At 32.2% G+C, this 17,323-nt stretch overlaps 3 protein-coding genes across 4 annotated transcripts; 1 reads left to right on the top strand and 2 right to left on the bottom strand.

The window, feature by feature from the left end:
• Positions 1-2,997: 2,997 nt before the first annotated feature.
• On the top strand, positions 2,998-7,792 carry LOC101214022. Its single transcript, XM_011651942.2, has 2 exons — positions 2,998-3,630; positions 5,881-7,792. The coding sequence occupies exon 2, from the start codon at positions 5,966-5,968 to the stop codon at positions 7,091-7,093; it is 1,128 nt and encodes a 375-aa protein (XP_011650244.1). The 5' UTR covers positions 2,998-3,630; positions 5,881-5,965; the 3' UTR covers positions 7,094-7,792.
• Positions 7,793-8,520: 728 nt separating this feature from the next.
• Positions 8,521-11,184, bottom strand: LOC101214265 (protein PIN-LIKES 7). Of its 2 annotated transcripts, XM_004146168.3 has the most exons (8): positions 10,844-11,184; positions 10,676-10,755; positions 10,452-10,576; positions 10,239-10,360; positions 9,994-10,140; positions 9,492-9,605; positions 9,299-9,399; positions 8,521-9,220 (listed from the first exon to the last, which is right to left on the bottom strand). In XM_004146168.3, the coding sequence occupies exons 1-8, from the start codon at positions 10,976-10,978 to the stop codon at positions 8,857-8,859; spliced, it is 1,188 nt and encodes a 395-aa protein (XP_004146216.1). In that variant the 5' UTR covers positions 10,979-11,184; the 3' UTR covers positions 8,521-8,856. The 2 variants fall into 2 exon arrangements, with proteins under 2 accessions (XP_004146216.1, XP_031738209.1); XM_031882349.1 differs by lacking the exon at positions 10,452-10,576 and having other exon boundaries at positions 10,844-11,175.
• Positions 11,185-13,434: 2,250 nt separating this feature from the next.
• LOC116402646 (protein PIN-LIKES 7-like) lies at positions 13,435-17,256 on the bottom strand. Its single transcript, XM_031882167.1, has 9 exons — positions 17,095-17,256; positions 15,457-15,618; positions 15,278-15,357; positions 15,079-15,203; positions 14,884-15,005; positions 14,606-14,797; positions 14,355-14,531; positions 14,128-14,228; positions 13,435-14,039 (listed from the first exon to the last, which is right to left on the bottom strand). Exons 2-9 carry the CDS (start codon positions 15,589-15,591, stop codon positions 13,667-13,669), a joined length of 1,305 nt encoding a protein of 434 aa, XP_031738027.1. The 5' UTR covers positions 15,592-15,618; positions 17,095-17,256; the 3' UTR covers positions 13,435-13,666.
• Between the last annotated feature and the right edge of the window lie 67 nt (positions 17,257-17,323).

Genomic DNA, 17,323 nt, shown 5'->3' with positions numbered 1-17,323 from the left:
ACTTAATGAAGACATTATTTTAATTTTGAGAAAATTGAAAATGAAAACATTAATATTCATATTATTTTTAGAACGTCACCTCCAAATTTGCAGCCTCTTTTGACGACGCACTTGCAATTCTAATAACAAAACTTAGGCCGTCAAATCATTTTTAGAACGTCACTTTAATTTTTCTTAATTTATTTTTTCAAGTTGGTGATTATATAGATATATGAGATGATCTTTTTGTTTTAATTAAAGAGATTAGATGTAATGGGGTATTTTTTATTTTAATTATGTTATTGTATTCAATGGTTATATAAATTCATCATATACATTTATTTTAATTATAAAAATAACAAATTTTATAAAATATTACCATCTATTACAAATTTTATTACTGAAAGTTATTGATATACTATATTAATAAAAAATTGTTATCGGTAGAATTTAAAATTTTGCTATAACTTATGAGTAATTTATTTAACTCTTTTTAAAAAATGTTAACAAATATTTGCTTACATGGATGTATGAAATCATTTTATTTTAATTATAAAGATTTAATCACTTTTAATTAATAGATTCTAAAATTTTGGTATATATACTAAATATTTTAATTTATTTTAATGTATTAAAAATATTTCTTAATTTAGTTTACTTTCGTATTTGTTTTTCTTTTTAATATTCATGTTAAAATATTGTGTTCTTAAATTTATATCCAATACCAGGCTGATCAATTCAAAATAGAATCAGATTAAAATTTAAAATGTCTATTCAAAATATGAATTACAAATTTAAATAATAAATTATTTTAGTCAAAAAATTCTTTTAAAATATATTTATAAATATAATAAAAAAAAATCACAAATTATTATAGTGTCAATTATAGATAAACTTTAACATTTGCTATATTTTGATTCGACTTGGTGCTAGAGTTTGATGAGTTTTGGTGTAACATTTATAGATGGTTTCATAATTTTGTTAGTTACGAAAATACGTCTAAAATCTATCTTTTTTTATATATAATTTAATTTATATTTTGATAATTAATGTAGTCTTTTTTTTATCTATAAGAATTTTTCTTTCTTCAAATTTTTTTATTTAATTTTTTTTATAGGATTGTTTTGTAGTTCCATGCCAATATTTATTTTATGTTTTCTTTCGTGGGCTTCTTTTTTTTTTTTCAACTCACCAAACTTTTCTATACTTCCAACTTATTTTCTTTCTATAAAAAATATTTTTACTTTCAAGAGGGTAAGTAATTAAAAAAATAATAAATTAACGTTTTGATGAACAATTATTGTTAATGATAATTAAATTAAGAATATATATATTTGTTGAAATTTTTTTATATTTTGTAAATATATTTTAAATGGTCGCAATGATGATCATAACTGCACGTTTCATGTTTTTTATTTAATTTTACTACTAAAAAGTGACCATGAATCGAAAAAAAAAAAATCGAACCACGAATGATTTTGGTGAGATTAGAGAATTGGAGTTGTTGGCACGTTAATACAAAGTTATGCAAAACAATTAACCTTTTGTTTTGTTTGTAAAATCTTATAGTTCAAAACAGTAAAAACTAATTTTAGACGGTTCAAATACATGAGGTGGCTAGTTTTACTTAATTTACATCATTCAAGGGTTTTAAATAACGCACAAAGTTATACTTTAACAAAAGAAAGGTATACCAAAGGTATATCAAAATCATGTACTTTGTGATATTTAAAAGTCGCACATCTCTTTTGTTGTTAGCACATTTACGTGACCAATTCCATTTTCCATTGTTTTTTTCATATTCGGGGAAAATGGAAGTAGCTAAATGACTCTTCTCTACATGTGATAGCTAACCGAGAAGTGATGTGCGTTTTGCAAGACAAAAAGCAAAATCACTTCCATTTTGCAATGTGAGCGAATGAATGACTAAAATAAATTCGTGGTTTATAGTGATGTGGTTAGGGGTGTAATCGGGTTGAGTTGGGTTGGGTTGGGAGACATTCTCAACCCAATCCATATTTTCGGGTTATATGGGTTGACAACCCGAATAATCCGAATTTAGTTTCCAACCCAACTCAACCCAATTCGTAAAATATGGGTTGGGTTGTCGTTTTTTTCCTTTTTTTTTATACTTTCTAATGAATACGGAGGTGGACGATGAGATTGTGAGGGAGAAGACCGAAGACTGAGGTAAGATGAAAGAGAAAAATCAAATACAATGAAGACGGGTGAGTGAGACGTGAGGAGATGAAAATTGAGGAGGGAGGAAACCTAATTTTTAGATTTTATTTTATTAAATAATATATATATATATATGTATATTATATATATATTATATTAATTCGAGTTGGGTTGGGTTGACCTGAATTTTTCAAGCAGACTAGAAACAACCATCTCAGCATGATACGATGGCTAACTTTCGTAGAATTGCAGTATTGAATTAGTTGGATCTATCAAAACTTTTAGATACTGGCTCTCAACTCAACACAAGAAATGAATGATAAGAACTCTTCAATTTTGGAACGAATGCTGCAAATGAAAAAACAAGTTCCTATTCATAGGAACTCTCCAAAATACAAAATAAAATCAAATAAATACAAATTCGACGATTTCAATTCAATTTGAAGTTTCTAATAAATGAATTTAATCTATACAATTAAACCGAATTTTGTATGTTTCAAAATTTACAAAATAATTCATTTTCTTTCTACCGTTAATTAATATCCAACAACCTTTCACAACTCATTTGGCACTTTACTTTGTAGCGTGTCTTGATTAAGTAACTTTGGTTTACATTTCATCAAATGAACTTGTTAATGGAAATTGTTATGAATATAAAAAAAAAAAAACTATTTATAAAATTAACTGAAGAAGAAGAGTTTGATAAATTTTACTCTAATTTATAAATAATTTTAATATTTTACTACTTTTGAAAAGAGTCGGACCCATTCAACTGTAATGGATTAGGGACTTGAAATGAAGTCTCAAATTCACTTTTGGGAATTGTAAGTTTGATTTACCTAAAATTTATTTCTTCTATTTGCTATAGGGCTTGATTGTGGTTTTTTGAATCCAAGGTTTAGTTGTAGTTTAAAGTTGGAGAAATGGAGAAATATTTGTGGAAGATAAAATTGTTCTATTTATGAGGTTATGAAAGAAGAAGAAAGGAGGAAAAAAAAAGAAAAAAGAAAAAAAAGAAACCCTAGAGTGGTGACCACACCTCCTCCTGCTCAATCTTCTTCTCCGGCGGTGATCATTCACAAACCCCAAACCAGCTACAGCGACTCCACCCACGGATCAAGCTCGTTTTCCTCCTCTCTCTACGGGACGTGCACGAGAGGCGAAATTCTTCTTCCCTCCCCCACGTTTATCCTTTGGCCAACAACGAACCACCACGCGACCAACAACGTCTTATAGACTCCGGGGACCTATATTTGCGCAATCTCACCCACGAATCTGGCCTGCAACACGAGACCCACTTCAACCAAGCTTCACAGCAGCGTTCCTCACTTGTTCGACGAGCTTTGGTATTGACCCACACTCCGATTGGCTTTAAATTAGTGTACCCATAACGTTTAAGGTCCAGATCTGCAAGTTCGGATTTTTTCGAACACCAACCAGCATGTTTCGGAGCATTTCCAGTAAGCTTCGGTAAGGATCATCGCTTTAGTTTCTTTTTTATGAATTGGATTTAAATGTTCGAATGTTATTCTAAATTCTTGGGACTCATCTGTTGTGTTTGGGTAAATTTCTAGGTTCAGCAAGGTTGAGCACATTTAGGATTAGTTCGGACTCCATTAAAATTCTCTTAGATCAACCTTTGAACTTGTGAAATGTTGTTGGTTGTAGTTTTGGATTAATTTTGAGTAATTAATTAAGGTTTATGAAAAATCTCTTGGTGTCGATTTAGGTTTTCGAACTGCGTTCTAACGCCTAACCATTGTTACGAATGATAGTTAGAAGTGTGATGATTTTGAAAGTGGTTCTGTTTTGGTTTTGTTTACCTCTGGAAATTTATGAATGGTTTGGTTTGATGAGTTTTGTGTCTGAAATTGCAATTTGAAAATACGTTGTTTTGTTTCAAATGTTTTTGAAGGTTTCAAATAGGGTTATGGGATATGATAATTTTTGTGTTTTAGGGACTGTAGGGTATTTTGTTGTAGCAAATTTGGAATTGACTGTAACTAAAGCTTATTCGTGAGAAGACACATTTTTGTGGTTTGGTGTTCTTTGAAATGAAAATTCATGAGCGTGCTGCACTCATATAACCTCACACTTCAGTAATTTGACTAGTGTTACTGATAAGTAACCATATTTATTGGCTACTTCAAGTATGCATTTTTTTATTTATATCCGTGAGTCTTACACACAACTTGACTAGTTGACAACCGGCCTGAACCTACAACAAATGCGTGTCAAGAAACTGGTAGAAAATTAATTCTTAGGTAGGTGGCCACCAAGAATTGAACCCATGACCTCTTACTTAATTATTGAGATTATGTCTTCTTTTTTACCACGGGTCAATCCATTATGGTTCAATTATGCATCTTTCTTACCATACATTTGAAATTTCTTATTGTATGAAAGTATTAGCTGATTGGAAGTTCTGTTTGATTGAAAAGATTGACTAATTAAAAGCTTTGTACTGGAAAGTATTGGAAGATTCGTGTTATAATAAGTCTGGAAGTAAATCATCGTGAGTTGACCGAGTGGTAGATAGTGGGAATGACCTTGATAAAGGTCTAAAAGAGGTCATGGGTTCAATTTATGGTGGCCGCCTACTTAAAATTTTATTTTTTAAAAAATCCCACAGGTTTTCTCGGTACCAAATATTGTAGGGTTAGGTGGGTTGTCCTATGAGATTAGATTGAGGTGCTAGCCTGAACACTCATAGATATATGTATAAAAAAGTACGTGAAAGGTGTTGAAAGCTTATTTGAATGGTTTGGTTTTGTTGAAAGAATATTTGAAAGTTTCAGGTTGAAACATTTAGTTTTGAAAACATATTTGCTGCTAAGATTCTGATTTTTAATGTACCATTTGCAGCAAATTTTTGATTGAATGTTTTGTAGTGATTTGTGTTCTTATTTTCCATTCCGGTAGGACATAAAAGGATTTTTGTCTTAGGATTTTATAGTTTGATCTAGAAATAGTTTGTAATAACTTGCTTGCAATGAAATGTATAAGTTGCCAAAGTTTCTACATGCTAAGCATGTCTAGATGCTCCTCACGTTGATTGGTGTTATCATGTGAGACATAAGGCATATTTTAGAAATAAGTTATTGGATTTGTGCCTTTTGTTGAGTTTATGTGATAAAGAGTTTTGAGAACAGTGGTTATAAACGAAAGTTGGCTGTATATTGACCTCACCGTTGGAATTAGAGTAGCCCTTGAGCTAGGCAGTTCTAATAGACTTTAGTTGAGTTATTTTGTTTCAAGGATTGGTTTGATTGACTTTAGCTTAAGTTGATTAGTTATGTAACTCGTTAGCATTTGGGAAAGTTTTGTTGAATCTAGTTAGAAAGCGCTTTGAATATTAGTTTTCTTGTTTGGATTTGTAATTAATTTGAATATTAGGTGATTTATGATTTGTGAATATTTTTTGTGTAATTAATTTGATAATTATGTTGTTATGTTGTCGATTTTTTCCCTAAAAGCATCATAGGTACTAGTAGACTTAAAGGCTAAATATTGGTGATGCGCCCTTAGTTTGTAGTTGAAATTTGGGGTGTTACATTCAAATTCAATTTTTTAGTATTGACTACTAAATAAATCGTTTCATTTGGATGTTATTTTAGAATTGTCAAGTTTTCTAATTGATCTTAGAGTCTGATGGAATGTGCGGAGTCCAATTTGTGATAGAATAGAAAATAATTTTCTATTCTTTTGATTATCTTACAGTGGAAGTAAATGATTACTCAGTTCTTTGTTCGTGTGGAGACACATTAGCGATTTATGTTTAAAGCTATAATTTGGAAGGAGAAGAATGGAGGGCAATATCTGTGACGTGAATCACCTCAATTCCGATGTTCTGTTACCTCCAAGAAAGCGTCTTCTTGCTGGCTTGAGAAAGCAAGGTGGCGATGGCGATGGTACTTTTAATCTGCCACCAGTTGCCTCCTCCTCTTGTTCTCCTCCTCCTTCTCCTTCTTATGGCTTCACATCTATTGAATTCAATATACGGCTTAACAGTCTGTTGAGTGCTCATTCAAATTCTAACCTATCACCTGAGGAAATAGTGCAGGCCTCGAGATCAGCTGCTGCTGCAGCTGTGAAGGCTGCAGAGGCTGCTAGGGCAGCAGCTGAAGAGAAGGCTGCGATTGCAGCACGAGCTGTTACAGTTGCAAAGAGTGCCATGGACTTGGTTGCCTCGATTTCTGAAGAAGCAGCTTATAAAGAAATAAATCTAAGAAAGAACAAGCTGAAGAAACATGTCCCAGTTCAGTTGCTGTACACAAAATATCAACCTCTTGAGAATACTAAGACAGATGAAGAGTTAGCCCGCAAATTGCATCGGGCAATAAACAGCTCCCCTAGAATTTTGAAGAATTCATCTGGTTCTGATGTTAGAAGCCACAAACATAAGAAGTTGAAAAGCTCAACGAGCTCTGAGAAAATTAGGGTTTCCAATTGTGGCATCTCACAGGATTTGGACCCTACAACTACGTGCAATGGGCATGCTAAACCTAACGAGGTTGACTCTGAGTGTAGCTTCCAGGAGGTATACAAGCTCAAACCTGATGAGAAGACTAGTAAATATGAGAAGAGCAATCCGTCTCTGACGGATAATGGAGAAGAGACAAGTCAGAAGGAGAAAATGTGTGATGATATTAGTGTCACTATTAAAAAGAGGGGAAGAGTAAAGCTTAAAAAACTGCCCTTGAGTATTTGTTCTTTCAGGGACAAGACAACTCTTAAGGAAGATATGAATAATGGAAGTTCCCCAATCTTGACTGTGCAAAATAGGGGGTCTCCCACATCTGAAAAAGTTATTTTACATTCTGTAGATAGCCCTACCGAAGGTGTGATGCCAATAGATTCTACATCAGTATGGAAATGCCAGGAGTTTAAAGCTCCCCTTTCTGTCAAACAAAATAAAGTTGTGCAGTCATGACTGGAAATGACATGTGGTAAAAGGTTGCTGCTAATAGAAAGTTGATAGTTGAGGTAGGATCCTTGCAACTTTTCTTATAGAAAGGACTTTACTCCATCTGTCTTCCTTTTGATCCTGCATGTCTTGTTTCACGATGAACTGGGATAGACCAATTGTAAATTTTATATTATGTGTTTGAATATTCTCCAGAGTTGAAAGATATTCTTTATGACACAGAGCTTGAAGTCCAAATAAGAGAGGGAGGGTTACAATAAACCGAATACTCGAACACTCCTTGTTTTTCAGGAGGCATTTTTGTTTTAATTTCATTATATATACTGAATATACTAAAAAGCAATCCCCGTGTATCTGTAGGTAAGATCTGTAGATGGTTGTTTTCGTGGTCACTACAGTTGTATCAATATATTACTCAATGATGTCCTCATTTATAGGAGTTGTGGATTGAAAGAAATTGAAGAAAATTCCAAACAATTGTGTTGGTACTTGTGGAAAGGGTGAAGTGTTTGTTTGTTTGTTTTTGGTCATCTGGTTTTCTTCATTTTTCATAGCTTTGTTATTATTGATTAACTAGTATTAAAAGATTGTATTCTCTAGATCTTCTTTTCCCCTTTAAGAGGAGGATGCCCTATGCCCTATCCTCTTGTGGCAGTGTAATTGCTCTTACTATATATAAATGAAAGCTTCCATTTTTGTTATTAATATGACTTTTTGGCTCTTGTATTTGAAGCTTTTTTGTCTGTTATTCTTATGTTGACTGTCAAACAGATTAGCTGTAAAACTCTGCTACCTTTTTTAATATTCAATTTCGAGTAGCTATATTCTGTTGAGAATCTGGCATTCAAGAGATCTCTTTTGGCGGATCAGATCTCATAATTTGTTCATTTGTTGTTAGCAGAGAAGGAAATCAATTGTTGCTGTCCTCTCTATACAAATATATTATTTGAAAAAATTGGTTGTAATACAAAAGCTCTTTTATATATGTGGGCTCCCCTCACAGGGAAGTTAAAATTCAAGTTGCCTTTTCTACCAAGGTTCTGACAAAATAATTGTCCAGCTGAGCAACATCGGGCTATTGGTAAACTTGAATAGTGTTTAAATGAGTTGAAGTATGCTTTAGTCAGTATTGGAGATGACTTGAAGTCTGAAGAGAATAGTTGTACTCATGAAACCATGAAAAATCTAGTTTCTCAACCTGTTATGAACTATATTATTTACTGAGGAGAAAAAGGAAAGGAAGATACGGTTGTTAGATATATATGTAGATGTAAGCGATGCTTGCAAAAATAGTAAAAAAAATTATGATAATATAGTCTATGTCACTATATTTTTTAAATTGTAAGAATAACAAATTTAAAAGTCGGTAGCTTTTTGATAGTATATGCTTTAGTCAACTTATCGTATAATCGATAAAAGATGTCTGTTTTCACTTTTTTTTTTTAGTTTAACAAATGTGGGAGGAGGGGAAATCATCATATCTTATAGGAAAGAAACTATGTTGAAAAACAGCTCTCGAAATAGTACAACATAACATGGCATGAGACACTCTAATAGATCATGTGATCACTATCCTCCATTTTGTATCTCTCATCTTTGGAATATAACAAGATAATACAAAATGGGTGAGGTGGCTCCATTTCTTCAAAAGATCCACACCCAAGTCCCATAGCTAATCTCAATAATGAATATGTCAAGACCTTTCCTTGGCTGAATGTGCTATAATGCTTTAATTCTATGAGGAGCTAAAAAGAAAAGAAAAGATTGAATCAAGTCAAGATCCACATGAAAAGTGCAGACCAAAGAGCAAGAGAAAGGGTAGCAATCAAATAAGTCCAAAACATAATAACAGAGCATTCCTCTTGACCAACGCCAAACAACTGAGTCATTGTGCTAATAGACATAGCCGGTGGCGTGGTGTATTGAACCATCAACAAGAAGTGGTAAAGAGGGTCCGGTGCCAAAAATCCTAACGTGTCCGCCGTTTTCACTACCAAAATTCCAATTGCAGGCAACGCAAAGTACCGAACCCCAATCACTCCCAAAATTGTCCTCAGCTTCACCTTTGAAGACCGCAACCCTTGAATGAGATTGCCACCTAATATCAGAAGGGTGCAAGGAATCGTCCCATTTCTGAACAAGACACACAAATGAATATAAGATGAGACCATTCATAGAACATAGCATATAGATATAGATATACACACATACCCGAGTAGTTGAACGGAGTCTTGAATTACTCTAAGTGGAGCATTCTCCCCAACTACTAGATTTTGTAGCCATGATACAGCTCCAAAACTCAATCCCACAATCTAATCATAAACGTCATTTCTTTATCTCAATCCTTGGAATTCATATTTTATTATTTGTTGAACAAAAGCAGGGGATATTACTTATTACTTACTGCTCCTAAGGATGGAGGGGTTATTGATTCTTGCATAATGGTGTACAAAATTTGTAGTGTTTGAGCCCAAATGGAAGAGGATATGTTGGTGGGCACTGTTTCTTGGGATTCAATCTGTAAGTAGAAGAGAAGAGAAGAGAAGAGAAGAGAAGAGAGATAACATCTTATTAAGAACGACAAATAAAGAAAATAGAAAATGTAAAGCAATAAAAGAAACATCCTGTGTAGTTTACTATACTGTGGGTGTGGGTGGTTTACTAATATTTTGTCAGCCACCTCCAATGAAAAAACAATAAACAATTTTATTATTGGATTTTTTTTAGAAGACGGAGGTGTCTCTATAGTTACAAAGTTTATATATGAATTCTCGATGCAAAGATGACAAATGCGTAAATAACTTAGACTTCAAGATCATGTTATTGGTTGTTTGAAGTGACAAATAACATATTCAAGATATTCCAACGATGTTGTTGAGAGTTGTGTAAAGTTTCTAAGTAGTTACCTGTTCAATTGAATCAAGACCATTTTGCTTGTTAACAAGGTGAGTATGGAGGTGGTCAATGCCTGAGGCTTCTTCAATTGCATTCAACCGCAAGGAGGAGGTTTTCAAAAGGTGGTAAGTATATGTCCATTGACAAAACCCACTTAGCTGAAACTTGACCAAATCAACCTATTAGTTTCCAAATGCAGCTAAAGTATTTTTCTTTTAAATTTGTATTATATCGGCGAAAGATGAAAATGAATTACCGCCATGGAAAAGGATGCATAGGAGAGTCCAAGAGAAGCACAAGTACTGTGGTTGCCAAAAGGGCTTCCATTTTCATAACAAATTGCAGGAATAATGATGAGAAGAAGGTACCCCAAGTTCCCTAATCAATGAAGAAATTAAAATATAGAACACATTTGCTAAATTAGCCCCAAAGCAGCTCAAACTTAATAAACAAATAAATACATAGCAACCAGTGGAAGAGACTGCCATGACAAGGCCTTCAAGATATGGCTTTGGTTTCAAAAGTTTGATAACAATCCACCCCAAAAGCCCTCCAAATAGAAAGGTAAAAGCAATATTCAGTGGCATGAACCACCTATACATAGATTATAGTTGAAGTTAATAAATTAATGAGAGAAATGAAAAAGAGCATGTTATATATATATATATATTAATTGAAATGTTATATACTTACCATGAAACAATGTCTTGAAAGGTGACTGTTTTGGCCAAATTTGCAAACATGAGACAAGGAGTGAAAACAGCAAACACGATCTGCCATAAAAGAAGGAAATCAGTGTTTGAAATGGGAAAGAAAAAAGAAATTGTTAATACTAATGGAAAAAGGGTGAAAATAAAATGCCTTGTTGAGAGAGATTCTAGCATGTGCAGGAAGAAGATTAGAGTAATCAGTGGCTAAAAAAGCTCCCACTGAACACATCAGAAGGACTTGCAAATTGGGAATGAAAGCCACCTCCAATAGTGACAACAAACCCATCTAATTAATTTCTTTCCTTTTTTGCAAATTCCAAATCCCAATTAAGATCATGAGAAAAAGAAAGGGCAGAAGATTCAAGAAGAAGAAGAAGAAGAGAAGAAGAAGAAGAAGAGAATATGTGTTATTTAATACTGTAATATTACACAGAAGACTTAAAAAGATAGTAGAGCCTTCCTTGCAATAGAACAAACATATATATTATTTTGGTCTTTTATTATTTTTTTTCTCTTTCACAGAGTTTTGTTTGCATTTGGTTCCATCCATGATCAATCCATCTCTTTCTTTTTCTTCTTTTAAATAAACAAAGATATCTTATTGTTATTATTTATCAATTAATGTACCCAAATCGCACCTGTGTCGCTATATTGTTGTCCCTTGGAGTAGTTGTAAAGGTGTGTCATATGCTATGCCTACTCAAACTCTTCAAGTTGAACTCAACTACATCATATATTAAATTAAAGCTGACTATGTTCATACATATATGCATATGCATATGTATCTTTTTTATACTTTTGTCTAATCTTTATTTTACTTATTTACATAATATGCCATTATCAATTAAATGTAATTTGTAAATTATTAATTAAGGTTGTTTTTAATATAACAAAATAAAGGAAAATATTAGCAAATATAGTAAAATAACATGGATATATGTTAATAGACGTGGATAAACTAGCTCCATCCATTACTAATAAATGTTAAAAAGACATCTTATGAATTATATTTAAGATAAATTTTCTTAATTAAATATTTAAAGAGAGAGTTTTCTTCATATGTTTCCAACCATTTTTTCTCTTCTATTTTTGTTCTCACTTTATTGATCTCAGAGTATTTTCAATTTTAGAAACATATTCTCAAGATATTGACATTATATTCAAGTAATTCGAAGATGGACATAGATGTGTTGAATCAAAGATCTTCTATTCAAAGTTTTTGCTAGTTTACGGTACAAAAACCAACTTTGAAGAAGTTGATTATAGTGTTTGTCCAGCAAGAACGCAGATATTCTAACATGTTAGGAAAACTTTTATTAGTTAGGGTTTGGAATCTTTATTATTATTTTATTTGTGATTTTGAAATGAAAACTAAGTATTGATATAAAATATGAATTGAGTGCAAGGTAAAAAGAACAACCAGAGTTGAGTCATGAAAAATGAGCGAGAAAGTTAATATATGTTGAAGCCCTTATTCCTGATTTATAAGTTTAGCTCTGACCTAAACGTATTTTTTCTAACAAAATAGTTAGTGAGACATGTCACATGCATATCCAACCTCCAAAAATTGCTCTAAGACCAAATTAAATTTAACCTAAAAAATACAAGATCGAAGTAAATCCTAAACAAACATGAAATCACTTAGGTAAAAAACTTTGAGAATTTTTGAGAATTTTTTTTTAAACGATAACTTAATATTTATAAAAATCTCTTTTAAAGGTAGTTGATAAAAAATCTATTATTTTTAAAAAAAATCAAACAAAATCTTTTGGTGTATTATCATATACCTCAATTATTTAACAATATTATAGTCTTTTCAATTATCGAAACATTGAAGATATTGGTATGCTATTTAAGTTACAAGCAGATGCATGTGTCAAATCAAGATCCCAACTTTTAGACTTTTACTCCTTTACTCTACAATGATGTATAGTTGAATAATTAAGTTTAGTGTTTTGTCTAGATAAAGAGAGCAAGTCTCCTACTCATATATATGTGTTGGAAAACTTTTTAGTTTAGGGTTGAAGTTGTTTTCATTTGTTAATAATTTTAAATGGAAAAGTATAATGGCTAGATATAAAATAAGAATCGGAGTAAAATGGAGAGAATAAAAAAGGGACAGTTGCAAATTTAGCAATTAAATTCAAATTAATTAAGTATATAGCACAATCTTAAAAAATTTACAAATATAGCAAAATTTGTCAAATTCTATCAATGATATAAGTCAAATATTGGTCTATCACTGATATACCATATAAAGTTTATCAACGATACAAGTTTATTAGTGATAGTTTTGCTATATTTGCAATTTTTAAAAAATGTTGTTATATCCTTAAAATAGTCATCTTTGCAATTTTTCAATAACTAACTTGAACAGAAGAATAGGACCGTAGCCCAAAGCAAACAAGTTGAAAGTCCAAAATGTATATATGTTTGGCCTTTACCTTGGCCAACCCTAACGAAAAGTGAATGAAGCATGTCCAAGGCACATATGTAGTTGGTCTAGGAGGAGATGCTTAGCCTTGATGATCAAGGCAAGCCAAACCCTAGCCAGACATATGAAATCCGATAGAATGATATATTTGGGGTAGTAAAGCATTATCTCCAAATTCAAAAGCATTATTAATTATCTACACTAGTTTAATAAAAGAAAGAATGAAATAATTAAGAACTGAATTAGTATCAAGTAAGAGAGTCTAATAATGATAGGTAATAAGATAAGACAAGGAAAAGATGATGTGATGTGAGAAGGAAGATATAGAGTATATATCAAATACTTTTAGGTATATAGAAAAAGTTGTGGGAAAGGTAAAAATAAACTGAAAAGAAGATACTTTCTACAAATTACATACTCCAAATTAATTAATAGGTAGGCCTTGCATGCCCTCTAACATATACACACACACACACACAATATAATGCCCTTCTATTTTGTTGGACGACTTATAATTTGTATCTGGAATCAAAATAAGAATTAAGTAGATAAAATCCACATGAAGAGTGTATACCAAAGCGCGAGCGCAAGGAGAGCAGCTGAATATGTCCAAAACATAATAACAGAGCATTCTTGTTGACCAACGCCAAAGAGCTCAGTCATAATGCCGATGGACATGGCTGGTGGGAGCGTGTATTGAACCATCAACAAGAAATGGTACATTGGGTCCGGTGGCAGAAACCCCAACCACATTGCTGCTTTCACAATGGCTATTCCGATTGCAGGGAGAACAACATATCGAGAGAGGATTAAGGCTAGGATGATCACTGGTTGCACTGATGTTTGTGACGATTGTATCCCTTGTCTTAGGTTGGCGCCCAGGATCAACGTTGTGCTTGGGATCGTTCCATCGCTGCATGCATTCATTTTTCTTATATATTCATCATTAACAATTATTTCCAAGAACAATAATATATATATCATATACATATTAGTATTACCCCAGTAGTTTGACAGCGTCCTGGACTACTCGCAATGGAGCACTCTCCCCAATCACCAAATGTCTCAGCCATGTCACCGCTCCAAAAATGAATCCAACAATCTAATTATATTTATTAATTACACAAAACAAAACAAAACAATTCCATTTTATTTGTTGCAGTTTTAGTATTAATAGATGATCAAAAGAGAATTAATATACATATATATATGTAAGTAATAAACTTACAGCTCCTAAAGTGGGTGGCTCCATCAACTCCTTGACAATAGAGCGAAGCAAATGTTGTAATTTACCCCATAATATTAATAATCTTGATCCTTTTGATGATATCACATCATCTGAATATTGTTTCTCTGAAATGGGTACCACGCTTCCACCATCTTCTAATAATAATTGAGATTCAATCTGCATGAGAGATCAGTTATTCAAAAATAAGTTAAACCAATCACCTATCAGATCAATTTAAATTAACTAATTACCTGATCTGATTTGAGTGTGTTGTTGTTGGTAGAGGGAAGATAAGAATCTTGTGGTTGTCCTTGATCAGGTTTCTGAGGCAGAAGATGAGTGTGCAACTGGGAATCATCATGTGGAACTTCAAGTTGTTTGAAGCGTAATGAGGATGTTTTCACTACATGGTAACTGTATGTCCATATGTAAAATCCCCCTAACTGCATACAATAATGCATAATAATCTTTAATTTAATTCATTCATTCATTTTCAGGAATAATAATACATACATTCATAATTACGTACCGCCATGGAAAACGATGCATAAGACAATCCACGAGAAGTACAGGTTTCACGATCCCCAAAAGGATTCCCCTCATCCCCACAAATGGCTGGGATGATTATCAGAAGAAGGTTTCCCAAGTTCCCTATGTATGTTTGTATGATATATATTAATTCACTAATTAATCCATTCTTAAGACGACTATATATCTCACTCACCAGTAGCAGATGAAGCAACGATAAGGCCTTCAAGATATGGCTTTGGTTTCAAAATTTTCACAATTGTCCATCCCAACATTCCTCCAAATAAGAACGTAAATCCAATATTCACAGGCATGAACCACCTATATATACATCAACATTAAATAGCTTCATATATTATATTAAATTTAACAAAAGGAAAAGTTTATTAACTTACAATGAAATAATGTCCTGAAAGGTGACCGTTTTGGACAAATTTGCAAACATGAGACAAGGGGTGAAAACAGCAAACACAATCTGCACATGCAGTAATAACAAAACAATTAATCAGAATATATATACATACATATATACAATGGAATGAGTTAATATAGAATGAAATAATAATAATGATACCTTATTAAGAGACTTTGTAGCATGGGGAGGAAGAATGTTGCAATAATCAGTGGCTAAGAAAGCTCCCAATAAAGAAATAAGGAGGAGTTGTATATTGGGCATGGATGCCACCTCCAATAAAGACAACAACCCCATCTCTAATTCCTTAACCTACCTTAATTCCTTCCATTCAAAATATATAAAACACAATACAAAGTTAGTTTTTAATTTACTTGATTCCTACAGATTTCTAAATGTTTAATAAATTTATAAAGTATATATCAATTATATTGTCCTGAAAGTTGATATGTCGTTATTGATACTTTTAACAAACTGAGATATGAACATTTTTGTCAATTAGTGCCTAGAATCTATTGAGTTGTTTAGAATCACTTCTCACATTATCATAATAGATTTGGAGTTAAAGTTTTTAATTAAAACTCATGAACTAGCTAGGTTGAAGAAAAAAGATTTTACAGCCCCCTAGTTTGATTTAATTTGTTATATATATTTATTTGTCATACATGTCTATATGTATGTATATGTGGAAAGGAATTAATTATTATACAAAAAGGGCCCAGCGAAGCCACCATGTGAAAAACGCGGTCCCTACTCCCTATATTATTGTGATATTTTTGTAAAAAAGAAAACTTTATTGAAAGATTGAGGAAACCATCTTTTTTTTTTGTTTTATATTTCAAAATATCAGGATTGTAAGAACTTTTAATTTTGTTTTTCTCACCATTAAAGAGTTTCTCTAAGTGAAATGCATCTAGAGAGTTAGTTTTTCTGTTAAAGATTTGAAATTGAAGCCAACTCTTCTCCGATCAAATTTGCTACGAGAATCTTTGTTAGGATTTATGTGTTCTAAAGTTTTATTTGATTTGAGATCATACAAAAACGTTGACTTTTTTTAATTAATACACAAATTAATATTGCATAATCAATGAACGAAGGCAAAGTTGCTATGAAATCATACTATGTAAGCATTATATAGTTCAATTTCGACGATGGACTTGTGATAAATCCTTGGAAGAATTAGATCAATTGGAAAAGAATCTTGGAATGGAAAAAAAATAAATTTTCTCAAAGGATGCTATACTTTTAAAATATGAAACAAGAAAGGTACTATTTTTGTTAATTTTCTAATTATCTTTCTAACTTTGGTTAACTTACGAATTTAGCTATCAACGTTGAGGCTCTTCATATCATCTATTAGACTTTAAAGTTCATCAACTATTAGATACAAAATTTCCTTGAAAAACAATCATAAAAGAAAGAATTATAAGTTTATCCAGCTGAACTGAAGAACAGTTTTTGTTAAAAATCTCCCAAATTAGGTCTGCTTGGAATATTAACATTAGAAGAAAAAAGAAATGTAATTTTGTATATAAGATCTTTGGTATTTAAAAGAAATGACTTACAATTTCACATACCTTGAATATTAGAGTAGATTTGAATATGAAAAAGAAAAGAAGTAATTAACTAAGCAGAGTGGATTTGGTTTTCTTTTTTCAAGATAAGAAAAGTTTGAATTAATGTGTAAACTAAGAAGAAGATGATGTTAATGATGGTTGAGCATTGAGTAGTAGGTGTGTATCAAAAAATAAAATAAAAACAGGAGAGGATGGGGGGTGGGGAATGCAGAAAATGGCGAACCTGGAGGGCGGAGAGGAGTAATAAAAAGAGGGGGGAAAGGTAAGGAAGGCTCCGCCACCGGAACTGCAAAATGGATCACTATAAACTCAGACTTGTGACTTTTATGGCACACCCATAGCTGATAGCTCTTTCATTTGGGATTAAATGAACTCACAAAGCTAAAGCCGTCCCCGCTACAAAACAAAATGGACCCGCCCCACCTTTTTTTTCTTATCTGTTATCTTACTAT

The sequence above is a fragment of the Cucumis sativus genome, chromosome 3 (assembly GCF_000004075.3).
Source record: "Cucumis sativus cultivar 9930 chromosome 3, Cucumber_9930_V3, whole genome shotgun sequence".
Classification (NCBI taxonomy): domain Eukaryota; kingdom Viridiplantae; phylum Streptophyta; class Magnoliopsida; order Cucurbitales; family Cucurbitaceae; genus Cucumis; species Cucumis sativus.
The sequence above is the reverse complement of the archived record's forward strand: the minus strand, read 5'-3'. Positions and strand labels throughout refer to the sequence as shown.

Coding starts and splice junctions, on each gene's coding strand:
- LOC101214265 (XM_004146168.3), bottom strand. CDS start 10,978: ATGGGTTTGTTGTCACTATTGGAGGTGGCTTTCATTCCCAATTTGCAA. Junction 10,361..10,451: donor CATGGCAGTCTCTTCCACTG/GTTGCTATGTAT, acceptor TTCATTGATTAG/GGAACTTGGGGTACCTTCTT. Junction 9,400..9,491: donor CCCCTCCATCCTTAGGAGCA/GTAAGTAATAAG, acceptor GTTTATGATTAG/ATTGTGGGATTGAGTTTTGG.
- LOC101214022 (XM_011651942.2), top strand. CDS start 5,966: ATGGAGGGCAATATCTGTGACGTGAATCACCTCAATTCCGATGTTCTG.
- LOC116402646 (XM_031882167.1), bottom strand. CDS start 15,591: ATGGGGTTGTTGTCTTTATTGGAGGTGGCATCCATGCCCAATATACAA. Junction 14,229..14,354: donor AGCCACCCACTTTAGGAGCT/GTAAGTTTATTA, acceptor AAATATAATTAG/ATTGTTGGATTCATTTTTGG. Junction 14,040..14,127: donor GACGCTGTCAAACTACTGGG/GTAATACTAATA, acceptor GAATGCATGCAG/CGATGGAACGATCCCAAGCA.